The sequence below is a fragment of the Mesoplodon densirostris genome, chromosome 15 (genome assembly GCF_025265405.1).
Source record: "Mesoplodon densirostris isolate mMesDen1 chromosome 15, mMesDen1 primary haplotype, whole genome shotgun sequence".
NCBI lineage: Eukaryota > Metazoa > Chordata > Mammalia > Artiodactyla > Ziphiidae > Mesoplodon > Mesoplodon densirostris.
Window position 1 is genome coordinate 38,759,547 of NC_082675.1, and position 19,321 is coordinate 38,778,867.

Genomic DNA, 19,321 nt, shown 5'->3' on the forward strand with positions numbered 1-19,321 from the left:
TCTGCTCTTACTACTTTTGTTCAATATTGTACTGCAGGTTCTAGCCAGTGCAGTCAGGCAAGGAGAAAAAAAAAAAGACATCCAATTTGGAAATGAAGAAGTAAAACTGCCTTTATTCATAGACAGTAGATTTTCTATGGAGAAAATCCAATGAAATCTACAAAAATGCTACTAAAACTAAGTGAGTTTAGCAACATTGCAGGATACAAGATCAATATAAAAATATCAATTGTACTTCTATATATCAACAATGCATTATCAGAAATTAAGATTTTTAAAATAACTACCATTTATAATAACATTAAAAACATGAAAAAAAAAAAGGGCTTCCCTGGTGGCACAGTGATTGAGAGTCTGCCTGCTAATGCAGGGGACACGGGTTCGTGCCCCAGTCAGGGAAGATCCCACATGCCGCGGAGCAGCTAGGCCCATGAGCCATGGCCTCTGAGCCTGCACATCCGGAGCCTGTGCTCTGCAACAGGAGAGGCCACAACAGTGAGGCCCGCGTACCACAAAAACAAAACAAAACAAAACAAAACATGAAATATTTAGGGATAAATCTGACAAATGGTATGAAAGAACTGTGCCCTGAAAACTAGAAAACAATGCTGAAAGTAAAGGAGACCTAAATAAATTGGAGAGACATCTCTTGTTCGTGGGTTGGAAGACTAATATTGTTAAGATGTCAGTTTTCTCCAAATTGACCTATAGATTCAACACAATCCAACCCAAAATCTCAGAGGCTTTTTTTTTCTTTTGTTAGAAGTTGAGAAGCTAATTCTAAAATTTATATGGAAATGCAAATAAATTAAAATAGCCAAAACAACTCTGAAAAAAGAAAGAAAAAGTTGGAAGGCTAACACTACCTGATTTCAAGGATTATTATAAAGTGACAGTAATCAAAACAGCATGGTACTGGTGTGAAGATATTCTACAAATAGATCAATGGGACAGAATAGAAATTTTAGAAACAAACACACGTGTATGCACCTTTAACAAAGACAGAAGGCAATACAGTGAGGAAAGGATAACCTTATCAACATGTGGTTCTGAAACACTTGGATGTAAATATGAAAAAACATGAACTTCAATCCATACCACATACAAGATAATTCAAATGGGCCATAGGTCTAAGTGTAAAACTGAAAACTATAAAACTTCTAAAAGAAAAGGTAGAAAAAAATACTTGTGACCTGGGTTAGGCAAAGATTTCTTATATACAACATGAAAAGCACAAACCATAAAAGAACAGATTGATAGATTGGACTTCATTAAAATTTAAAACTTCTGCTCCTCAGAAGACATTGTTAAGAGAAAGAAAAGACAAGCCTCAGCCTGGATGAAACTCTCTGCAAAGCATATACAGGAATCATATCCAGAAAAAGACTTTTAAAAACTCAATGATAAGAAAATAACCTAATTTTTAAAATGTGCAAAAGATATATGATGGCAATTAAGCACATGAAAAGATGCTTAACACCATTAGTCATTGGGAAAATGCAAATTAAAACAACAATGGGATTTTCCACATACTTAGAATGGCTAAAATTAAAAGACTGACTATACCAAGTGTTGGTGTGGGTGTAGAGGAATTGGAACTCTTGTACACTGCTGAGAATGTAAAATAGTAAAACCACTTTGGGAAACAGTTTGACAGTTTCTTAAAAAGTTAAACATACACCTACCAGATAGTCTACCCATTCCATTCCTAGATATTTACCCAAGAGAAAAGGAGTATATTCCACAAACATTTGTGCACAAATGTTCATAGCAGCGTTATTTGTAATAGCCAAAAACTGGAAACAACCCAAATGTCCATCCAGGTGAATGTTTATCCAGGTGAACAGATAAATAAATTGTTATATACAACTCAATAAATAGTAATGAGCTATTGATATTCATAACAATATGGATGGATTTCAAAATGATTAAGGCAATAATTCACTCAAAAGAAGCCAGACAAAAGAAAAAGATAATTCTATTTGTATAAAACTCTAGGAAATGCAAACTAATCTAAAGCAGCTCAGGGAATTCCCTGGCAGTCCAGTGGTTAGGACTCCATGCTTCCACTGCTGGGAGCTGATGTTCAATCCCTGGTCGGGAACTAAGATCCCACAAGCCGTATGGCCAAATAAATAAATAAATAAAGCAGATCAGTGATTGTTTAGAGCAAGGAAAACACAGGAAAGAGGGATGACAAGGAGATTTAGAGGTGATGAATGTGTTCACTATTTTGACTGTGGTGATGGTTTCACAAGTATATACATATGTCAAAACTTATCAGATTGCATACCTTAAGTATGTGCTATTTATTGTCAATTATGCCTCAATAAGGCTGTTTAAAAAATGAATAGTGTAAGAACAGGTTAGGAAGATACCTGATTTAACATTAATTATAGGGGTAATTGTGTTTTAATTATCATGTTTTAATTAAATACTACTTTTTGAGTCAAAAGTGAAATATGGCTGACAAATAAATGATGCAGCCTCAGCATGCATTAATAGAAATATTGTTTCTTATTAGAAGAACATTAATTGAAGTCTGAATGTGAAAATAGGTCCAGAGTACTTTACTTGGGAAAGAAGCAAATTATGTAGGCTAAGTTTAATACAGGTGCCAAGGGCAAAAAGAGAGCTTGTAAAGATTTAAGCTCTCAAGCATCTGGAAAACACTTAAGATTTAGCAAGGCAAATATTTATTGAATATCTACTGTGTTCTAGGCACTTGCTAAATATGTTAATCACTACCATGAGGTAAGTTTTAGGACCATTTTGCAGATCGTGAATCAGAATCTCAGAAAAGGTTAATATTTTGTTTTTTTTAAAAAAAGTTATTAAGTGAGAAAACCAGAATTCAGATTCTTTCAACTTGCTACTTAAATGGCTGCCTTTTAAAAAAAATTATTTATTTTGTTTTATTTTTGGCTGTGTTGGGTCTTCGTTGCTGTGAATGGCTTTCTCTAGCTGCGACAAGAGGGGGCTACTCTTCGTTGCAGTGCATGGGCTTCTCATTGTGGTGGCTTCTCTTTGTTGTGGAGCACAGGCTCTAGGAGCGCAGGCTTCAGTAGTTGCAGCATGCGGGCTCAGTAGTTGTGGCTCGTGGGTTCTAGAGCGCAAGCTCAGTAATTGTGGCACACGGGCTTAGTTGCTCCGCGGCATGTGGGATCTTCCCGGAGCAGGGCTTGAATTCGTGTTCCCTGCATTGGCAGGCAGATTCTTAACCACTGCGCCAGCAGGGAGGTCCACATTGCTCCCTTTTTTAGAAAGTTTTTCCCCCCCAGTGACTTTGCACTAACAGAGAATTATTGAACTATTGTATAAAGAGGATAAGGAAGTCGTTTTGGCTTCTCTTTTTCCACTCTATTTCTTTAACCATGATGTGGCAGACATTGTGCCAGGAGCTGGGAATGCCCTCAAGGAGCTCATGACCTAGTGGGAAAAATAGGAAATTACAAACTCCTACAACATAGAGCATAGAGCTGTGACTTGCTCAAGGAATTTTCCAAGTTTGCAAATCCTCCAGTGCTTACAAGTTCACTAGTAGAGATAATCAGGCCTTGGTGAGATACAGATGCTGGGCAATCAGCTTCTTACTCACTATCTAAGCACCAGATTCTGCACAACAGCCTACAGTTCAGATTCATGTCTGAGCAAGATCACAGGCTATTGCATTTTGGACATTGGGGCTGCTCCCAAATAATCAAAACCACTAGTGTTAAATGATGAATATGCCAATGTCACCATACCTGATAAATTCAAGAATAGAAGCATGCGCAAGGTGGTAAAGATTAGGGAATAACATAAAAGGATTTACATTTTGGAAAGTTAACTCTGACCTTACCTAATGCCTAACTGTGATTCCTGACTACATGCTCACAGCATATGGCCTTTTGTGACTGGCTTTTTTCACTTGACGTAATGTTTTCAAGGTTCATCCACGTTGTAGCATGTATCAGTACTTCATTCCTTTTTGCTGCTGAAATATCCCATTTTATGGATATACCATATTTTATTTTTCCATTTATTTGTTCATGGACATTTAGGTTGTTTCTATTTGGGGGCTATTATGAATAATCCTGCTATGAACATTTGGGTACAGATTTTTGTATGGGCATGTGTTTTCACTTCCCTCTCATTTTATAGCTAGGAGTGGAATTGCTGAGTCATATGGTAACTCTGTGTCTATCCATTTGAGAAATTATTTTCCAAAGTGGCTGCACCATTTTACATTCCTACCAGTAATGTGTGAGGGTTCCAATTTCTCCATATCCTGGTCAACACTTGTTATTGTCTGTCTTGTTTTGTTTTAGCCATCCTAGTTTGTGTAAAGTAGTATCTTATTGTGGTTTTGATTTGTGTTTCTCCAATGGCTAATGATGTTGAGCATGTTTTCATGTGCTAATTGGCTATCTGTACATCTTCTTTGGAGAAGTGTCTATTACAAATCATTTGCCCATTTTTCAGTTGGGTTATTGGTCTTTCTATTATTGAGTTGTAAGAGTTCTTTATACATTCTGGATACAAGTCCTTTACCAGATATATGAGTTACAAATATGTCTCCCACTCTATGAGTTGTCTCTTTACTCTCTTGATGGTGCCCTTTGAAGCACAAAATTTTTTTATCATGATGAAGTCCAATTCATCTATTTTTTCTTTCTTTTGTTGCTTGTACTTTTGGTGTCACATCTAAGAAACTATTGCTTAATCCAAGGCCATGAAGATTTACTGCTATGTTTTCTTCTAAGAGTGTTATAGTTTTAACTCTTACATTTAGATCTATAATCCATTTTTGGTTAATTTCTGTATATGGTGTGAGGAAGAGGTCCAACTTCATTCTTATGCATGTGGATATCCAGTTTTCCCATAACATTTGTTGAAAAGACTATTTTTTAATACATTGAATTTTCTTGGCACTCACTCATTTCAAAATTCATTTGCCCATTAAATATAAGGTTTTATTTCTGGATTCTCAATGCTATTCCAATGATCTGTACATCTTTCATTATACCAGTGCTGCACTGATTGATAATTGTAGCTTTGTATGAAGTTCTGAAATGGGTAAGTATGAATCCTCTAGCTTTGCTTTTCTTTTTTGAGATTATTTTGGCTATTCTGGGCCCCTTGCACTTCCATATGAATTTTAGAATTAACTTGTCAATTTCTACAATGAAACCAGCTTGAATTTTGTTATGGCTTGCTGAATCTATTGAATCTGTAGAACAATTTGAAGAGTATTGCCATATTAACAATGTTAAGTCTTCCAATCCATGAGCATGGAATGTCTTTCCATTTATTTAGGGCTTTAAAAATTTCTTCTAACAATGTTTTATAGTTTTCACAGTATAAGTTTTATACTTCTCTTACTAAATTTATTCCTAAGTAGTTATTTTTTCTGATGCTATTGTAAATGGAACTTTTAATCTTAATTTCATTTTTGTGTTGTTCATTGCAAGTGCATAGAAATACAATTGACTTGTATATTGATCTTGTATCCTGAAACTTTGGTGAATTCATGTATTACTTTAGTAGTTTTTTAGTGTATTCCTTAGTATTTCCTTTTTGTCCATTTTATCTGAGTCATCTAATTTGATGTCTTTATGAGTTAAGTAGGGCTGCCATAACAAAATAGCACAGACTGAGTGGCTTAAACAACAAAAATTAATTTTCTCACAGTTCTGGAAGTTGCAAGTCCAAGATCAAGGTGCAGCAGGGTGTTTTTTTTTTCTGAGGCCTCTTTCCTTGGCTTGCAGATAACCAGCTGCCTTCTTACTATATCCTCACATGGCCTTTCCTCTGTGCATGCACATCCCTGTTGTCTCTTCCTCTTTTTTAAAGGACACCAGTCATATTAGATTAGAACTCTACCCTTATGACCTCATTTAACCTTAATTACTTCTTTAAGGACTCTATATACTGTCACATTCTAAGAGAGGTTAGGGCTTCAACATATGATTTGTGGGGACAGGGGCACAATTCAGTCCATAACAAAGGCATACAATTGTTCATAGTATTCCTCTATAATTCTTTTTATTTCTGTAGGTTTGCTAGCAATGCCCTCTTTTTCACTCTTGACTTTAGTAATTTGCATCTTTTCTCTTTATTTCTTGGTCAGTCTGGCTAAAGTGTTGTCAATTTTGTTGATCTACTCAAAGAACAAACTTTTGGTTTTGCTGATTTTCACTATTGTTTCTCTATTCCCTACTTCATTCATTTCTGCTTTAGTCTTTATTATTTCCTTTCTTCTGCTTATTTTGGGTTTAGTTTACTTTTCTTACTTTTTTTTACTGGAGATTTTCTTCCTTTTCATTTATTTATTTTTTAAATTTTTATTTTATATTGGAGTATAGTTGATTTACAATGTTGTGGTAGTTTCAGATGTACAGCAAAGTGATTCAGTTATACACATACATATACATATACATATATCTATTCTTTTTCAGATTCTTTTCCCATTTAATTTATTACAGAATATTGAGTAGAGTTCCCTGTGCTATAGAGTACGTCCTTGTTGATTATTTATTTTATATTTAGTAGTGTGCATATGTTAATCCCAAACCCCTAATTTATCCCTCCCCCCGTACCTTTCCCTTTGGTAACCATAAATTGTTTTCTAAATCTGTGAGTCTGTTTCTGTTTTGTAAATAATTTCATTTGTATCATTTTTTTAGATTCCACATACAAGTGATATCAAATGATATTTGTTTTTCTCTGACTTACTTCACTTAGTATGATAATGTCTAGGTCCATCCATGTTGCTGCAAATGGCATTATTTCATTCTTTTTTATGGCTGAGTAATATTCCATTGTATATATGTACAACATCTTCTTTATCCATTCATCTGTCAATGGACATTTAGATTGCTTCCATGTCTTGGCTATTGTAAATAGTGCTGAAATGAATATTGGGTACATGTGTATCTTTTCAAATTATGGTTTTCCCCAGATATATGTCCAGGAGTGGGATTGCTAGATCATATGGTAACTCTATTTTTAGTTTTTTAAGGAACCTCCATACTGTTCTCCGTAGTGGCTGTACCAATTTACATTCCCACCAACAGTGTGGGAGGGTTCCCTTTTCTCCACACCCTCTCCAGCATTTATTGTTTGTAGACATCTTTATGATGGCCATTCTGACTGGTGTGAGGATCATAGTAGTTTTTTTTTTTTTTTTTTTTTGCGGTACACAGGCCTCTCACTGTTGTGGCCTCTCCCGTTGTGGAGCACAGGCTCCTGATGCGCAGGTTCAGCAGCCATGGCTCACGGGCCCAGCCGCTCCGCGGCATGTGGGATCCTCCCGGACCGTGGCACGAACCCGTGTCCCCCGCATCCGAAGGCGGACTCCCAACCAGTGTGCCACAAGGGAAGCCCCTCATGGTAGTTTTGATTTGCATTTCTCTAATAATTAGCGATATTGAGCATCTTTTCATGTGCTTTTTGGCCATCTGTATGTCTTCTTTGGAGAAATATCTATTTAGATCTTCTGCCTTTTCTTCCTTCTTTTTTTTTTTTTTTTTTTTTTGACCATGCTGCACAGCTTGTGGGATCTTAGTTCCCCAACCAGGGATTGAACAGGGACCCATAGCAGTGAAAGTGCTGAGTCCTAACCACTGACTGGACCGCCAGGGAAGTCCTCGTTTTTAATATAGGCATTTACAGCCCTAAATATTCCTCTAAGCACTTTTTAAACAGTATCTCATAAGTTTTCAATTGTCATGTTTTCATTTTCATTTATCTTAAAGTGATATCTAATTTCCCTTGTGATTTCTTTGGTCTATTGGTTATTTAGTAATGCATTGTTTAATTGCCACAAATTTGTGAATTTCTCAAATTTCCTTGTTACTGATCGCTCATTTGATTCCATTGAGGTTAGAGATTGTATTTTGTATGATTTTAATTCTTTTAAGTTTATTGAGGCTTGTTTTATCACCTAACATATTGTCTATCCTGGAGAATGTTTCCTGTGCACTAGAAAAGAAGGTATATTCTGCTTTTGTTCAGGGAATGTTCTGTTGATATCAGTTACATCTAATTGGTTTATAGTGCTGCTCAAGTCTTCTATTTCCTTCTTGACTGTCTCCCTAGTTATTCTATCCATTATTGAAAGTGGGGTACTGAAGTCTCAAACTGTTATCATCAAATTGCCTATTTCTCTCTTCAGTTTTGTCAGGATTTGCTTCATGAATTTGGGGCTCTGTTTTTTATATGTTTATATTTTTATAATTGTTATGTCTTCCTGGTGGATCGACACTTTTATCATTATAAAATGTCCTTTTTCTTCTCTAGTAATAATATTTTCTTAAAGTCTATTTTTTCTGGTATTAGTATGGTCACTCAGCTCTCTTCTGTCTACTGTTTGCATATATAGTGTGTTTTGTCATACAGAATTTTTTAAGCTTTATGTAGATGAATATATAAATTTTTTATGGCTTCTGCATTTTGAACAATAGTTTGGCCTTTTCCATTTCAAGGTGATAATTGACTCTCCCATGTTTTCTCCTATTATTTCTGTATCTTCAGTTTTTAAGTTTCTAATTTTGGTCCATTTGATTTTGTTTGGTACTTGGTGTAAGTTGTAGATCCAACTTAATTTTTTTCTTATATGTCCAATTGCCACAGCACAGTTTATTGAATGGTTCATCTTCATTGCTGCTTTGAGCTGCTACCTTTATCTTATACTAAATTCTTATGTGTATTTGCATCTGCTTCTTACTGTCTTTTTTCTTTCATTGTTCTGTTTGTCTACTAATGCACCAGAACCACAGTATTTTATAGACTGTGGTTTTATAAGTCTTATTATATCTTATTAGCCTCTTGTCATTTCTCTTATTTTTCAGAATGTTTCTTGCTATTCTTGTGTGCTTACTTTTTTCATATCAACATTACATCAATTTGCTTACTTAAACAATTTGCTTACTTACTAATAATTCTAATAGTAATTCTAATAATATCTAAACCTGTTGGTATTTTCCTAGGATCATATTAAATTTATATATTAACTTAGATTGATTGGCATTTTTTTGACATTGAATATTTCTGATCTGAAACTTGGTTGTCTTAACATTTGTACAGGCCTATTTTCAAGGTCTTCAGAAAAAAATTTTAATTTTTAAAAATCTTTAATATGAAAAGTTAAAAATAGAGAGAATAATATCACGGACCATCACTGTGGACCTATTACCCAGCTTAAATAATTATGAACATATGGCCATATTTTCAGTATTACTGCCTCTCTCCCTCCCTCCCTCCCTCAATGTGTTACAACAAATCCCAGACGTTATATAAGAAATATGATAAATTTTTCTTCATATAGTTGTGTACATTTCTTATTAAGCTTATTCCTAGGCCTTTAATCTACAATGTTGTTCATTGTTTTTATATAGGAAGATTTATTTCTGTACATTGATTTTGTACCCTTTTCTTATTATTTAAATACTTGTGCTAATTTGAATTCATTGACTTGAAAAGGTTACCACCCTTTATAATTTGCTAACCAGATTTCACCTGTATGCTCACCTGGACTGTTAGAAATATGCTAAAATTCTAGGTATAAGCTAGTGTAGTAAGCTACTGGTCTTGCTCAAAACAACATATTTGTGACCTGAAACGTAATAACCAACCTGCGTAGTGACATGTCAAAATTTACCTGGGATTCCTGTCCTGTAAGGTTCTCTGTTAATACGTGAAAAACTCAGGTTGTTTTCAGTTTCCTGTCACTTTATAATGTTTTTATGTGCAGTTGCTGGCCTCTATTCTTCCTGTAGACCTTAAAATCACTCCCTGATGTCAGTCAGTCCCTCAGGGAGGCAAATAACTCTTCTGAGCCAGTAGGGAACCATTTCAGTCTTTTGAGTTCTTATGATAAGCACTGATCAGATGTATCAGGAATCACATTGTGGCATGAGCACTAATATTTTAGATAATTTCTAATGTAGCACCATCAGTATCCTGCGCTTTAGAACAGGATACTCTCAGAGTTTTTCAAACTCTCAGAGTTTTAACAGTCCCTTTGACACTTTCCTGTGTTACCTGATTAAGCTGTTCTGCTGGTATAGAGTCAGGGATTTGGGGTCTGTTATATTCATTTTGGAAAACTCTAGTTGCCTGGAGTCTTTATCTCTCCCATAACCTGCCTCTGAAATGCCATATGGTTTTTCTGCCAAGTAAGAACTTTCTTTTGGATGTCTCTGGTATTACATAGGGAAAATTTCTAGTTTATTCCAAATATTAAAGCAACTTTTCTTCAGAGAAAAGTTCTTTCCCCTATATTGCAATGACTTAGCTTACACGACACTTTTCAAATGACAAACTTATCTGGATAGAGATAAATATATCTCATTAAAATATGGCTTTGAGGGAAACTGTGGAGACAGTTTTTTTTTTTTTTTTTTTTTTTTTTTTTTTTTGCGGTACGCAGGCCTCTCACTGCTGTGGCCTCTCCCGTTGCGGAGCACAGGCTCCGGATGCGCAGGCTCAGCGGCCATGGCTCACAGGCCCAGCCGCTCCGCGGCATGTGGGATCTTCCCAGACCGGGGCACGAACCCGCGTCCCCTGCATCGGCAGGCGGACTCGCAACCACTGCGCCACCAGGGAAGCCCTGGAGACAGTTTTAATATGGCACATGATGATATCCTTGATGCCACATCATATGACTTTGACCAAGTTACATGGCTACCATTATTTAAGGTAATAGTACCAACCTCATTGAATTCATATAGCAATTAGATGAATTGATATATTTAAAGTGCTTAAACTTAAAACTAGCACCTAACACATAGTACCCACTAGTGAGTGTTTGTTAAATACATAAAAAAGAAAATAAAACCTATGTACAGAGAAATGGACTTTCTTAAAATAGATCAAGGGAAAAACTGAAATTCTATAGTCTACTATAGTCTCTCTCAGCTTACTCTTGTTGAATTAACTTCCTTCCTGCATATATAGTTTCTAATTTGAACAACCTCTTTCATTTTAAAGATTCACCGGTTCTCAGTCCAGCTAATTCTGCAATCAATTTAAGTGGAGCTCAGGACCTGACCTGGAATAAGAGTGTTGTGAAGCCACTGGCTTTATCTTTGCAGGTTGTAGGGAAGACTTTTGCTGCAGGTGATGTTTTCCTCACTTATATATATATTTTTAATTAATTTATTTTTAATTTATTTTTGGCTGTGTTGGGTCTTTATTGCTGCGCACAGGCTTTCTCTAGTTGCGGCGAGCGGGAGCTACTCTTTGTTGCGGTGCACAGGCTTCTCATCTTGGTGGCTTCTCTTGTTGCGGAGCACGGGCTCTAGGTGCACGAGCTTCAGTAGTTGTGACACACGGGCTTAGTTCCTCCGCGGCATGTGGGATCTTCTCGGACCAAGGCTCAAACCTGTGTCCCCTGCATTGGCAGGCAGATTCCTAACCACTGTGTCACCAGGGAAGCCCTACCTCACTTATATTTATTTGGTAAATACCTAGTCCATAAAAGACTTGTGTGAAATTTAATTGACAATTTGGTAGAAGAAAACAGAAGCTCCTTCTTCACCAGTTGAAGGCAAAAGTGGGGCTGTCTACTATAACGCATTTTTGTACAAAGCTTTGTGTTTTCTGTGTTACATACAGAAGAGTCAGTGAATGACATTTGGCACACAGGGGGAGACAAAGCACCTTGATTCTGTTCAATAAAAATTTCTTGGATACCTGCTATACTGAGGAACTGGGGATAGCTACTAAGATAAATAAGGCTCAATCCCTGACCTCTAATGTACTTGTAACCTTGCAGAGGAGATCAACCTAAAAGAAGATATTTTCAGTGTACTGCAATAAATACATAATATCCTAGGGGAGCACAGAGGAGCGGGGGTTAGCCCAGCATGTTAGGGAGTAATCGAGAATGAGTTCTTGGGGACTTCCCTGGTGGTCCAGTGGTTAAGATGCCACGCTTCCAATGCAGGGGGCGTGGGTTCAAACCCTGGTCAGGGAATAGGGGAAAGACATTTCAAATTCAGGGAGAAGCAGGAGCAAAGCTTGAAAGAAAAAGGAAAGGAAAGAAGCAGCATGACATGTGCAGGAACTTCCAGCAGTTTGGACTTGTTAGAAACATACAGTGTAAAACTCAGGAAGTAGCAGGAGGTGAGCAAGAGGCAGAAAAGGGAAAGGTCATAGGAGGTCAGGATAAGAAGTATGGATTTCAGTCTATAACTTGTGGCACAGGGGAGTGACATGGTCTTATTTTAACTTAAGCTAGATCATTTTGGCAGCAAAAAGAAAGCATTGGGAATACAAGTTGCAGGTCATTCAATGGTCTGTGTGAGAAATGATGAGGTCCTTGACCAGGGTGAAAATAGGTTGGAGAGGAGGAGACAGATTGGAGAACTACTCAGGATGTAAAATGAGCAGACTTGACTGATTAATGGGAGCGTAAAGCAGAAGAAGGGGTCTCAGTTGATGTCCATCTTTCTGGGCTAATGGTTAGTACCATTGCCTGAGATAAGGAATACAGCAAGGGGAGCAGGTTCCCCAGGAGGAGATTGTGAGTTCAATTTTGGACACGATGAGTTTGAAATACCCATGAGGCATCCAAGTGGAGCTACTCAACGGTAATTTAATTTATCGTAGGGGGAAAGCAGGACTAATGGTATAAAGTTGAGCCACCAGCATATGGTTAACATCACCATGTAAATAGTGTCACAGCCAAGGAGAAATGTAGGGTAAGGCAAGCTGTGAACTAAAGGCAGACCCGTAGAAAATTTCAGTGTTTAAGAAAAAGAAATGGTCAGAGAGGTAGAAGAAAAATAAAGAGAAAGAGAACCTATCATTCTTGGAAACTTTCCAATAGTGAGGTATCATAATTTATCCAGACCACTTTTGTTCTTACTCTGGTCCAACAATTCTTGCAGAATCTGCCTTCTGTTTAGATTACAGACTGGAACAAACGGAGTCCAAGTTTTTACAGCATAGAAGAAAAATTAATGAAATTATGGATCTTGGCAGTAATCATCATGATTGCTAAAACCATCAGATGAGAGGCTGATGAACAACTTTGTAACTTGAAGATTAGGCTGACAACTCTTAAACCCACTGATGAATCTTAACATCACAAGAAAAGAGAAAACTGGTCATTATGTGCCTCTTAATGGAAGTATACAACAGGACTTATGAGATACTCTTGCCAAAAAAAATCAGACTTGAATCTGAGCAAACATCTATATCTAATGATTAGTTTAGGAATTAGAGGAGACATCAAATGACACCATGGATATCCAATCAGCAAAATACAGGAAATGAGAAATTCTGCCAGGTTTTCAGCAAATTAATTGCTAGAAAGAAAAAGAAGAAGAATTCTATAGATTAAAAGAGGTTTAAGGGACATAGCAACTAAATTCAGTGTGTGGATATTTTTTGAACCCCAGTTTGAACAAGAAATATAAGAAGCCATTTCTGAGCTGATTGGGAGAAATTTGAATACTGATGGGTTATTTGATATTAAGAAATTATTGATCATTGTTAATTTTCAGTATAAAAAAGAACCCAGTTGGGCTTCCCTGGTGGCGCAGTGGTTGAGAGTCCGCCTGCCGATGCAGGGGACGCGGGTTCGTGCCCCGGTCCGGGAAGATCCCACATGCCGCGGAGCGGCTGGGCCCGTGAGCCATGGCCGCTGGGCCTGCGCGTCCGGAGCCTGTGCTCCGCAACGGGAGAGGCCACAGCAGTGAGAGGCCCGCGTAACGCAAAAAAAAAAAAAAAAAAAAAAAAAGAACCCAGTTATGTTTTTTAAGAGTCTTTTTCTTTTAGAAACACATACAAAAGTATTTATGGATGAAATGATATGACAAATGAGTTTGCTTCAAAATAATCCAGAGCCCATATGTGTGTATGTGGGTGGGGGGAAAAGATAGGGAGTATAAATAAAGCAGGATTGGCCACATGTTGATAAATGTTGAAGCTGGGTGATGGGTACATAGTTTATGTACCATTCTCTCTGCTTTTATATATGTTTGAAAATTTCCATGATAAAAGGTAAAAAAAAAAAGTTTTCTCTTCTTTTCTACCCACCACCTCCAAAGACTTCACTGAAAATAATTCTGAAGGATCTCTTGGGGTCCTAGAAAATTATTTTGGGTGACATTTCATGTTAGTTAAAGTACTACTCTGATGGTTGTAGTTGGCTATGTACAACTGGGCTGTTCTGTCAGTGGGATTCCTTTGAATCCTATGTGAGGTTTGTCATATGGTTGTAGCATCACAGAAAGCAGTGTCCTGCCCAGACTCTGTTCTGAGTGGCTCCTCTTGTGTACTACAGATGCTGCTAATGGAAACAGTAGCCATGGAGGAAAGAGCAGTGCGTCTAGCTCCACTCCAGCCCGCCCAGGGAATTACTCTTTGTCACCAAGACCTAGCTTTGCCTCAGGAGACCAAGGTACAATACCCATCTTAGAATTTTGAAATAGCACTTAATTATGGAAGAAGTGCTCCAGAGAGTTTGGAATGATTAATTATCTGGCACCACACTCCCAGTTTTTCCTTAGCTTCTTGTACAATGTTTTGAAAATTTATGATTGGTATGAACAATTACGATTACATAGCTTGGTGATTCTACAAGGGTAGGCCTACCTAGGAAATAACATTGAAACAAATATTAAGAAGTGTCTTGAAAAGCCATGGGCTTTGATGACCAAAGTACAGGGTTCAAAGTTCCTCACTGTTGTGTGACTGGGTAAATGTGAGCCTTCCTTTCACCATCTACAGAACGGGTATAACAATGTAGTTGTCCTACAACTTCACAGCGTTGTTGATTGTTGATAGAATCAGATGAAATAATCTGGGTGAAACGGTGCATTGTAAAACAGCCTGCAGCTGTTAGTGCTGTTAGTGTGTGACTTTTTCTAACTTTATCTTTACCTCTAGAAAAGTGACTTCGACTTTCTGAGTATAATCATAGTAAAGGTCCTATGTTACTTTGGCTTCTTTCTCTTCTTCCATTACTAAGGACAAGGCTCATCTTTCTTTTTGTATTCAGCTACCATGTTCATTTCTGGACCACCAAAGAAACGACACCGAGGATGGTATCCTGGGTCACCTGTCCCCCAACCTGGTTTAGTTGTACCTATTCCTGCAGTTCGCCCTCTTTCAAGAACTGGTAAGATTTCAACAGAAGATGGGTTTTAAGTTTCCTTAAATTAACAAAGGTATCTGCTACTCTCGTTCTTTCCATGAACACTTGAAAATAAATTTCCTTAACTAACTTTTGTGTCCAGTACTATAGCAGCTAATATTTTGTCCCCATCACATCTGCCATCCCTATAAGCACATGTGCCATCACGAAAGATCTTGATTCACCATCTATCTTTGTTTTACACTATAGTATCAATAAACCACTCTTTATGTAGGGCGTGATGCTACCAATCCACCATTATAGAGCATAAATGAACTTGCTTTGCCAATAGTGGTATTTGATGTATCCTCCTGTGATCTGGTTCCTTATGTGACCTATACTTATTATTTCTGAATTGGACGGTTCAGTCTGTGACCAGAATCCTGAAAAACCAGCTGGTTCTCCTTTATAATATCCAAGCTGTGGCCATTTGGTGCTTACAATTAAATGTTCAACTGCTCATCTACCTTGCTGTATGAAACACAGACAAATGTAAATATACCAATTCTAAGACATAGATGGGGTTCTTTAAAAATTTACATTTGTTTAAAAAATGATTCTAAAATCTACAGAGAAATGATAAATACAGAAAGAATTATGCCGGTATGTTACTGTGGTTGCCTCTAGGTAGTACTGATTAATGATGAATTTATTCTTATTCTCACTTTTCTATACTTTTCACATTTTCTGTAATGAGTCGATATGCCTTGATAATCTAGGGTGGGGGGAGATAAAATACAAAACAGAATCCAAAATACTGTATGTGGAAAAACAACTAGAAGGAAAAACTGCCAAAATGCTAAATAGTAGTTATCTCCAGACGATTTGATAATGGTTGATATTTTTGTTTGTTTTTCTCACTTCTTATTTTATACAATAAACACAAATTACTTTAATAAAAAAGCCATTAGACTTATAAAACTTGCATATTAAAAGTATTAACGCTGTGTTGATTTCAACTATATTTCATTTATCCTTCCTATCTAATCCTTCTTGTCAAACAACTTTTTTTCCAGAGTCCCTTTTATCTGCCCCAGTTCCACAGACCCCATTAACTGGAATTTTACAACCTCGACCCATTCCTGCAGGGGAAACTGTAATTGTTCCTGAAAATCTGCTGAGTAACTCAGGAGTTAGACCAGTAATCCTGATAGGTAAGGAAAGGAATTCCAAGTTACCTGTGTCTGCTGGAATCTAGGAACAATCCTCCATTTCATTGCGTGTCTATTCATGTGTTCATGAAGGTATCTGTTGATCCATCTATTAATTCTTTAAGCACTTATTGGTCAGCTCCTTCATGATATCCTAAACATGGGACTAGAAGTTGGGAATAAGGCAAAGTCTTTTTGCCCACAAGGAGCACTCTTTAGTGGGGCATTCTAGAGGTTCACAGTCAAGCTCTCCTTCATCTCAGAGGTGATGTTTCAGCTGGGGAACTGAGGGGTGGATGAGAGCAGACAAGGTTGGGGAGGGCTCATTTCAGTCAAAGGGAGCCAAATGGCAGAAAAAAGGAACAAGCTGAGCCAGCGAAGAGGCCCCACTTGGGAGAACCAAGAGGCCCCAGAGCTGCAGATCTAAACCATGGGGAAGCATTTAGGAGTGAGAGCCTTTCCAAGCTCTCTATAAATGGAGGTGTAGAAATGTAGGGGTCCCTAGATGCCATGACTAATTTAGAGCCTTTCATACCCACATCAAGAGTGCCCTCGTCGGGGGGCTAGCCTAGGCCAGAAGAAGAACACTGCCGGCTTTACCTTCGGGACTAAACAGATAGGGTGTTTAAGCCCACTAGATCTTTATGGTATGTCTATGGTATGTCTATGGTGTTATCTGTTTCTTGCAGTTGGCTTGAGCCAGACATGGATGGTTTTGCTTTGAGCCCTGTTCTTTATCAGGCTGCCCTATCCACTGCTCCTGGACCTATAGGCACTAGGGGGAATCCCAGTTGTTTAAATTCCATATAGTCAGGAAGTTCTTACTGAACATTTGAATTGCATGCACAGTGCAACTAAGCCTTGGAAAGATACATAAAACATGAGGACCCTTTGGTGTCTGCCTTTTAGAAAGACTCACAGAGGGACTGTTCTCTTCACCATACCACCAATACAGGGTGTATTTTCAACACGTTTGTGTCCTATCTACTTCTAAGATGATTTAAGGCTGTTTACTGACAATTAGGAAGAGAACACAACAAAAATGGCTAAGATAGCAAAAAGAGTAAGAACCTCCAAGTCCCTGCAACTGGAAGAATATTGCTGTTGATCAATGAATTTAGCTTAAATTTTTTAAAAGAAAACCTTAAGAAGTGACACATGTTATTGTAGCTTGTCTGTTTGTTTGTTTTCTGACTTCTTTTCTGAAAAGAAACTTGATCAGGAATTTTATCTGAAAACATTTTATTCTTGCAGTTTTACAAAGGGTACAGAGATGTTTCTGCAAACTCTCATCAGTCCTCTATGGCAGAGATATAATATTAACATGTCTCTTATATAATATAGTTTGAGTATTAATATAATTTGAGTATTTTGCTTCTTGTTCTTCTAATTTAATGAAAGGGTAGAATTTAGAATTTAGAGCATTCGCATGAATTCCCTGGGATTGATATATTTGAGTGATTTGTTTGGTAGCCATCTCAGAGGGCAGGGAACTTTGTTAAGCATCGTTGATCCTAGTTGAGCAAATATACCTGGTTGGACCTCAAAAAGAAATGTTGAACTTTACTGACCTGCTTCTATTGGGGCAGGCTATGGCACTTTACCCTATTTCTATGGAAATGTTGGTGACATTGTTGTGAGTCCTCTGCTGGTGAATTGCTACAAGATTCCACAGTTGGAAAACAAAGATTTGGAACAGTTAGGTTTGACTGGCAGCCAACTCCTGAGCGTGGAAAACATGATTCTTCTGACAATACAGTATCTCGTGCGGCTGGGTAAGCTATTTTCAATACTCATTTGACGGCGACGATTTTAATTCTTTTTTGGAACATACATTTTTCCTTTTTTACCCACTTTCTCACATTTATCCACCTCTTACTTTCCCCTCTTTCACGTCTAACATTCTTTTTCTTCAACCCCATTCTCTATGGCTTTTCCCTTTCCTCTCCTCCATTTCTTTCCTACTCCTTTCCTTCTCTTTCCTATTTCTTTTTCTCCCCCCTATTTCTCTCAGATCTAGCCTCCCTTGCTGCTGGCTTTGCTTCTTTGGATCCTAGAAGAGATAAATTGCTCCACCTGGTGTCCAGTGCCATAATGGTCCTAAAGTCTCCAAAGTAGTTGATGTAGGCAGACTGTCCAAGGGCTGTGCCATGGGTACCTCCCTTGTGAGTCAGGCCAAGCCACCTTTCTGAAAGTGCAGTTACCATCTGGAATGCAAATGTAGCCATTGTGTTAGACAGTTATTTTCCAATTTTCCACTTAGCCTTTTTATCTTGTTTATCCACTGCCCCTACACCCATTTTTTTCTTCTCCAGCTCCATCCCTTTGATGTAGTCCCAAACTGCTTCCTTTCATTGAGGTAGTAACTTGGACCTCCCTGGAAGGTTTTCTGGGCTTTAGGGTAAGGGGATACCTAGGTCATGAACCCTTCACTTCCTCTATTTGATATCTCCTCCTGAGCCCCACAGTGGGTGTATGCAGGTGCCCTGACAGTACTTTAGTGGCTCCGCAGCATTTACATTGCAATGTCCTTTATTTTGCAAACTGCAGTAGGCCATCTAATATGCAGCCTAATTATATACCTACTCCAGGACTTCAAACCACTAATTTACTTAGGAAAATGTTCAAGATGTAAAATTACACATTAAAAATTTTATCTGCACTCTTGTGAATTTTTTTTAATGTTTTAAAATACTTTGGTGTTAAATAATAAAAAACATGGGCCAAACAATGTTAAACACACACACACGCACACACACACACACACGCACACACACACACACACACACACACACGCTTCAGCTTCAGTCTTTGGAGCGTCAGCTAGCAATCATGGCTGCAACTCTTAGTACCCTGAGAGCCCAAAGGCCTGCTTTGACATGGAAGCTACTTTGATATGGGATCTGCTTTGACACGGGCTTTTGAAACTTGCAAGGCTTCAGGTATCTCATGAGCCACTTTCATGATAAATCTAGGACTTGCTAATCATTTTTATTAGTAGGTAATAAAATTATAAAAATCACCCGGGTCTGACATTTGA

General features: G+C 37.7%; 1 protein-coding gene across 3 annotated transcripts in view; it reads left to right on the forward strand.

Annotated features, from left to right (window-relative positions):
• GREB1L (GREB1 like retinoic acid receptor coactivator) overlaps positions 1 to 19,321 on the forward strand; it is a 123,532-nt gene that overhangs the window by 39,080 nt on the left and 65,131 nt on the right. For 2 of the 3 annotated variants that reach the window (XM_060119002.1, XM_060119003.1), the window contains exons 6-9: positions 14,279 to 14,395; positions 14,996 to 15,115; positions 16,147 to 16,284; positions 17,871 to 18,056. In XM_060119002.1, the coding sequence (XP_059974985.1) occupies positions 14,279 to 14,395; positions 14,996 to 15,115; positions 16,147 to 16,284; positions 17,871 to 18,056 (561 nt within the window). Of the gene's footprint in view, positions 1 to 10,974; positions 11,104 to 14,278; positions 14,396 to 14,995; positions 15,116 to 16,146; positions 16,285 to 17,870; positions 18,057 to 19,321 lie in introns of all 3 variants that reach the window. The other variant, XM_060119001.1, reaches the window with a different exon arrangement.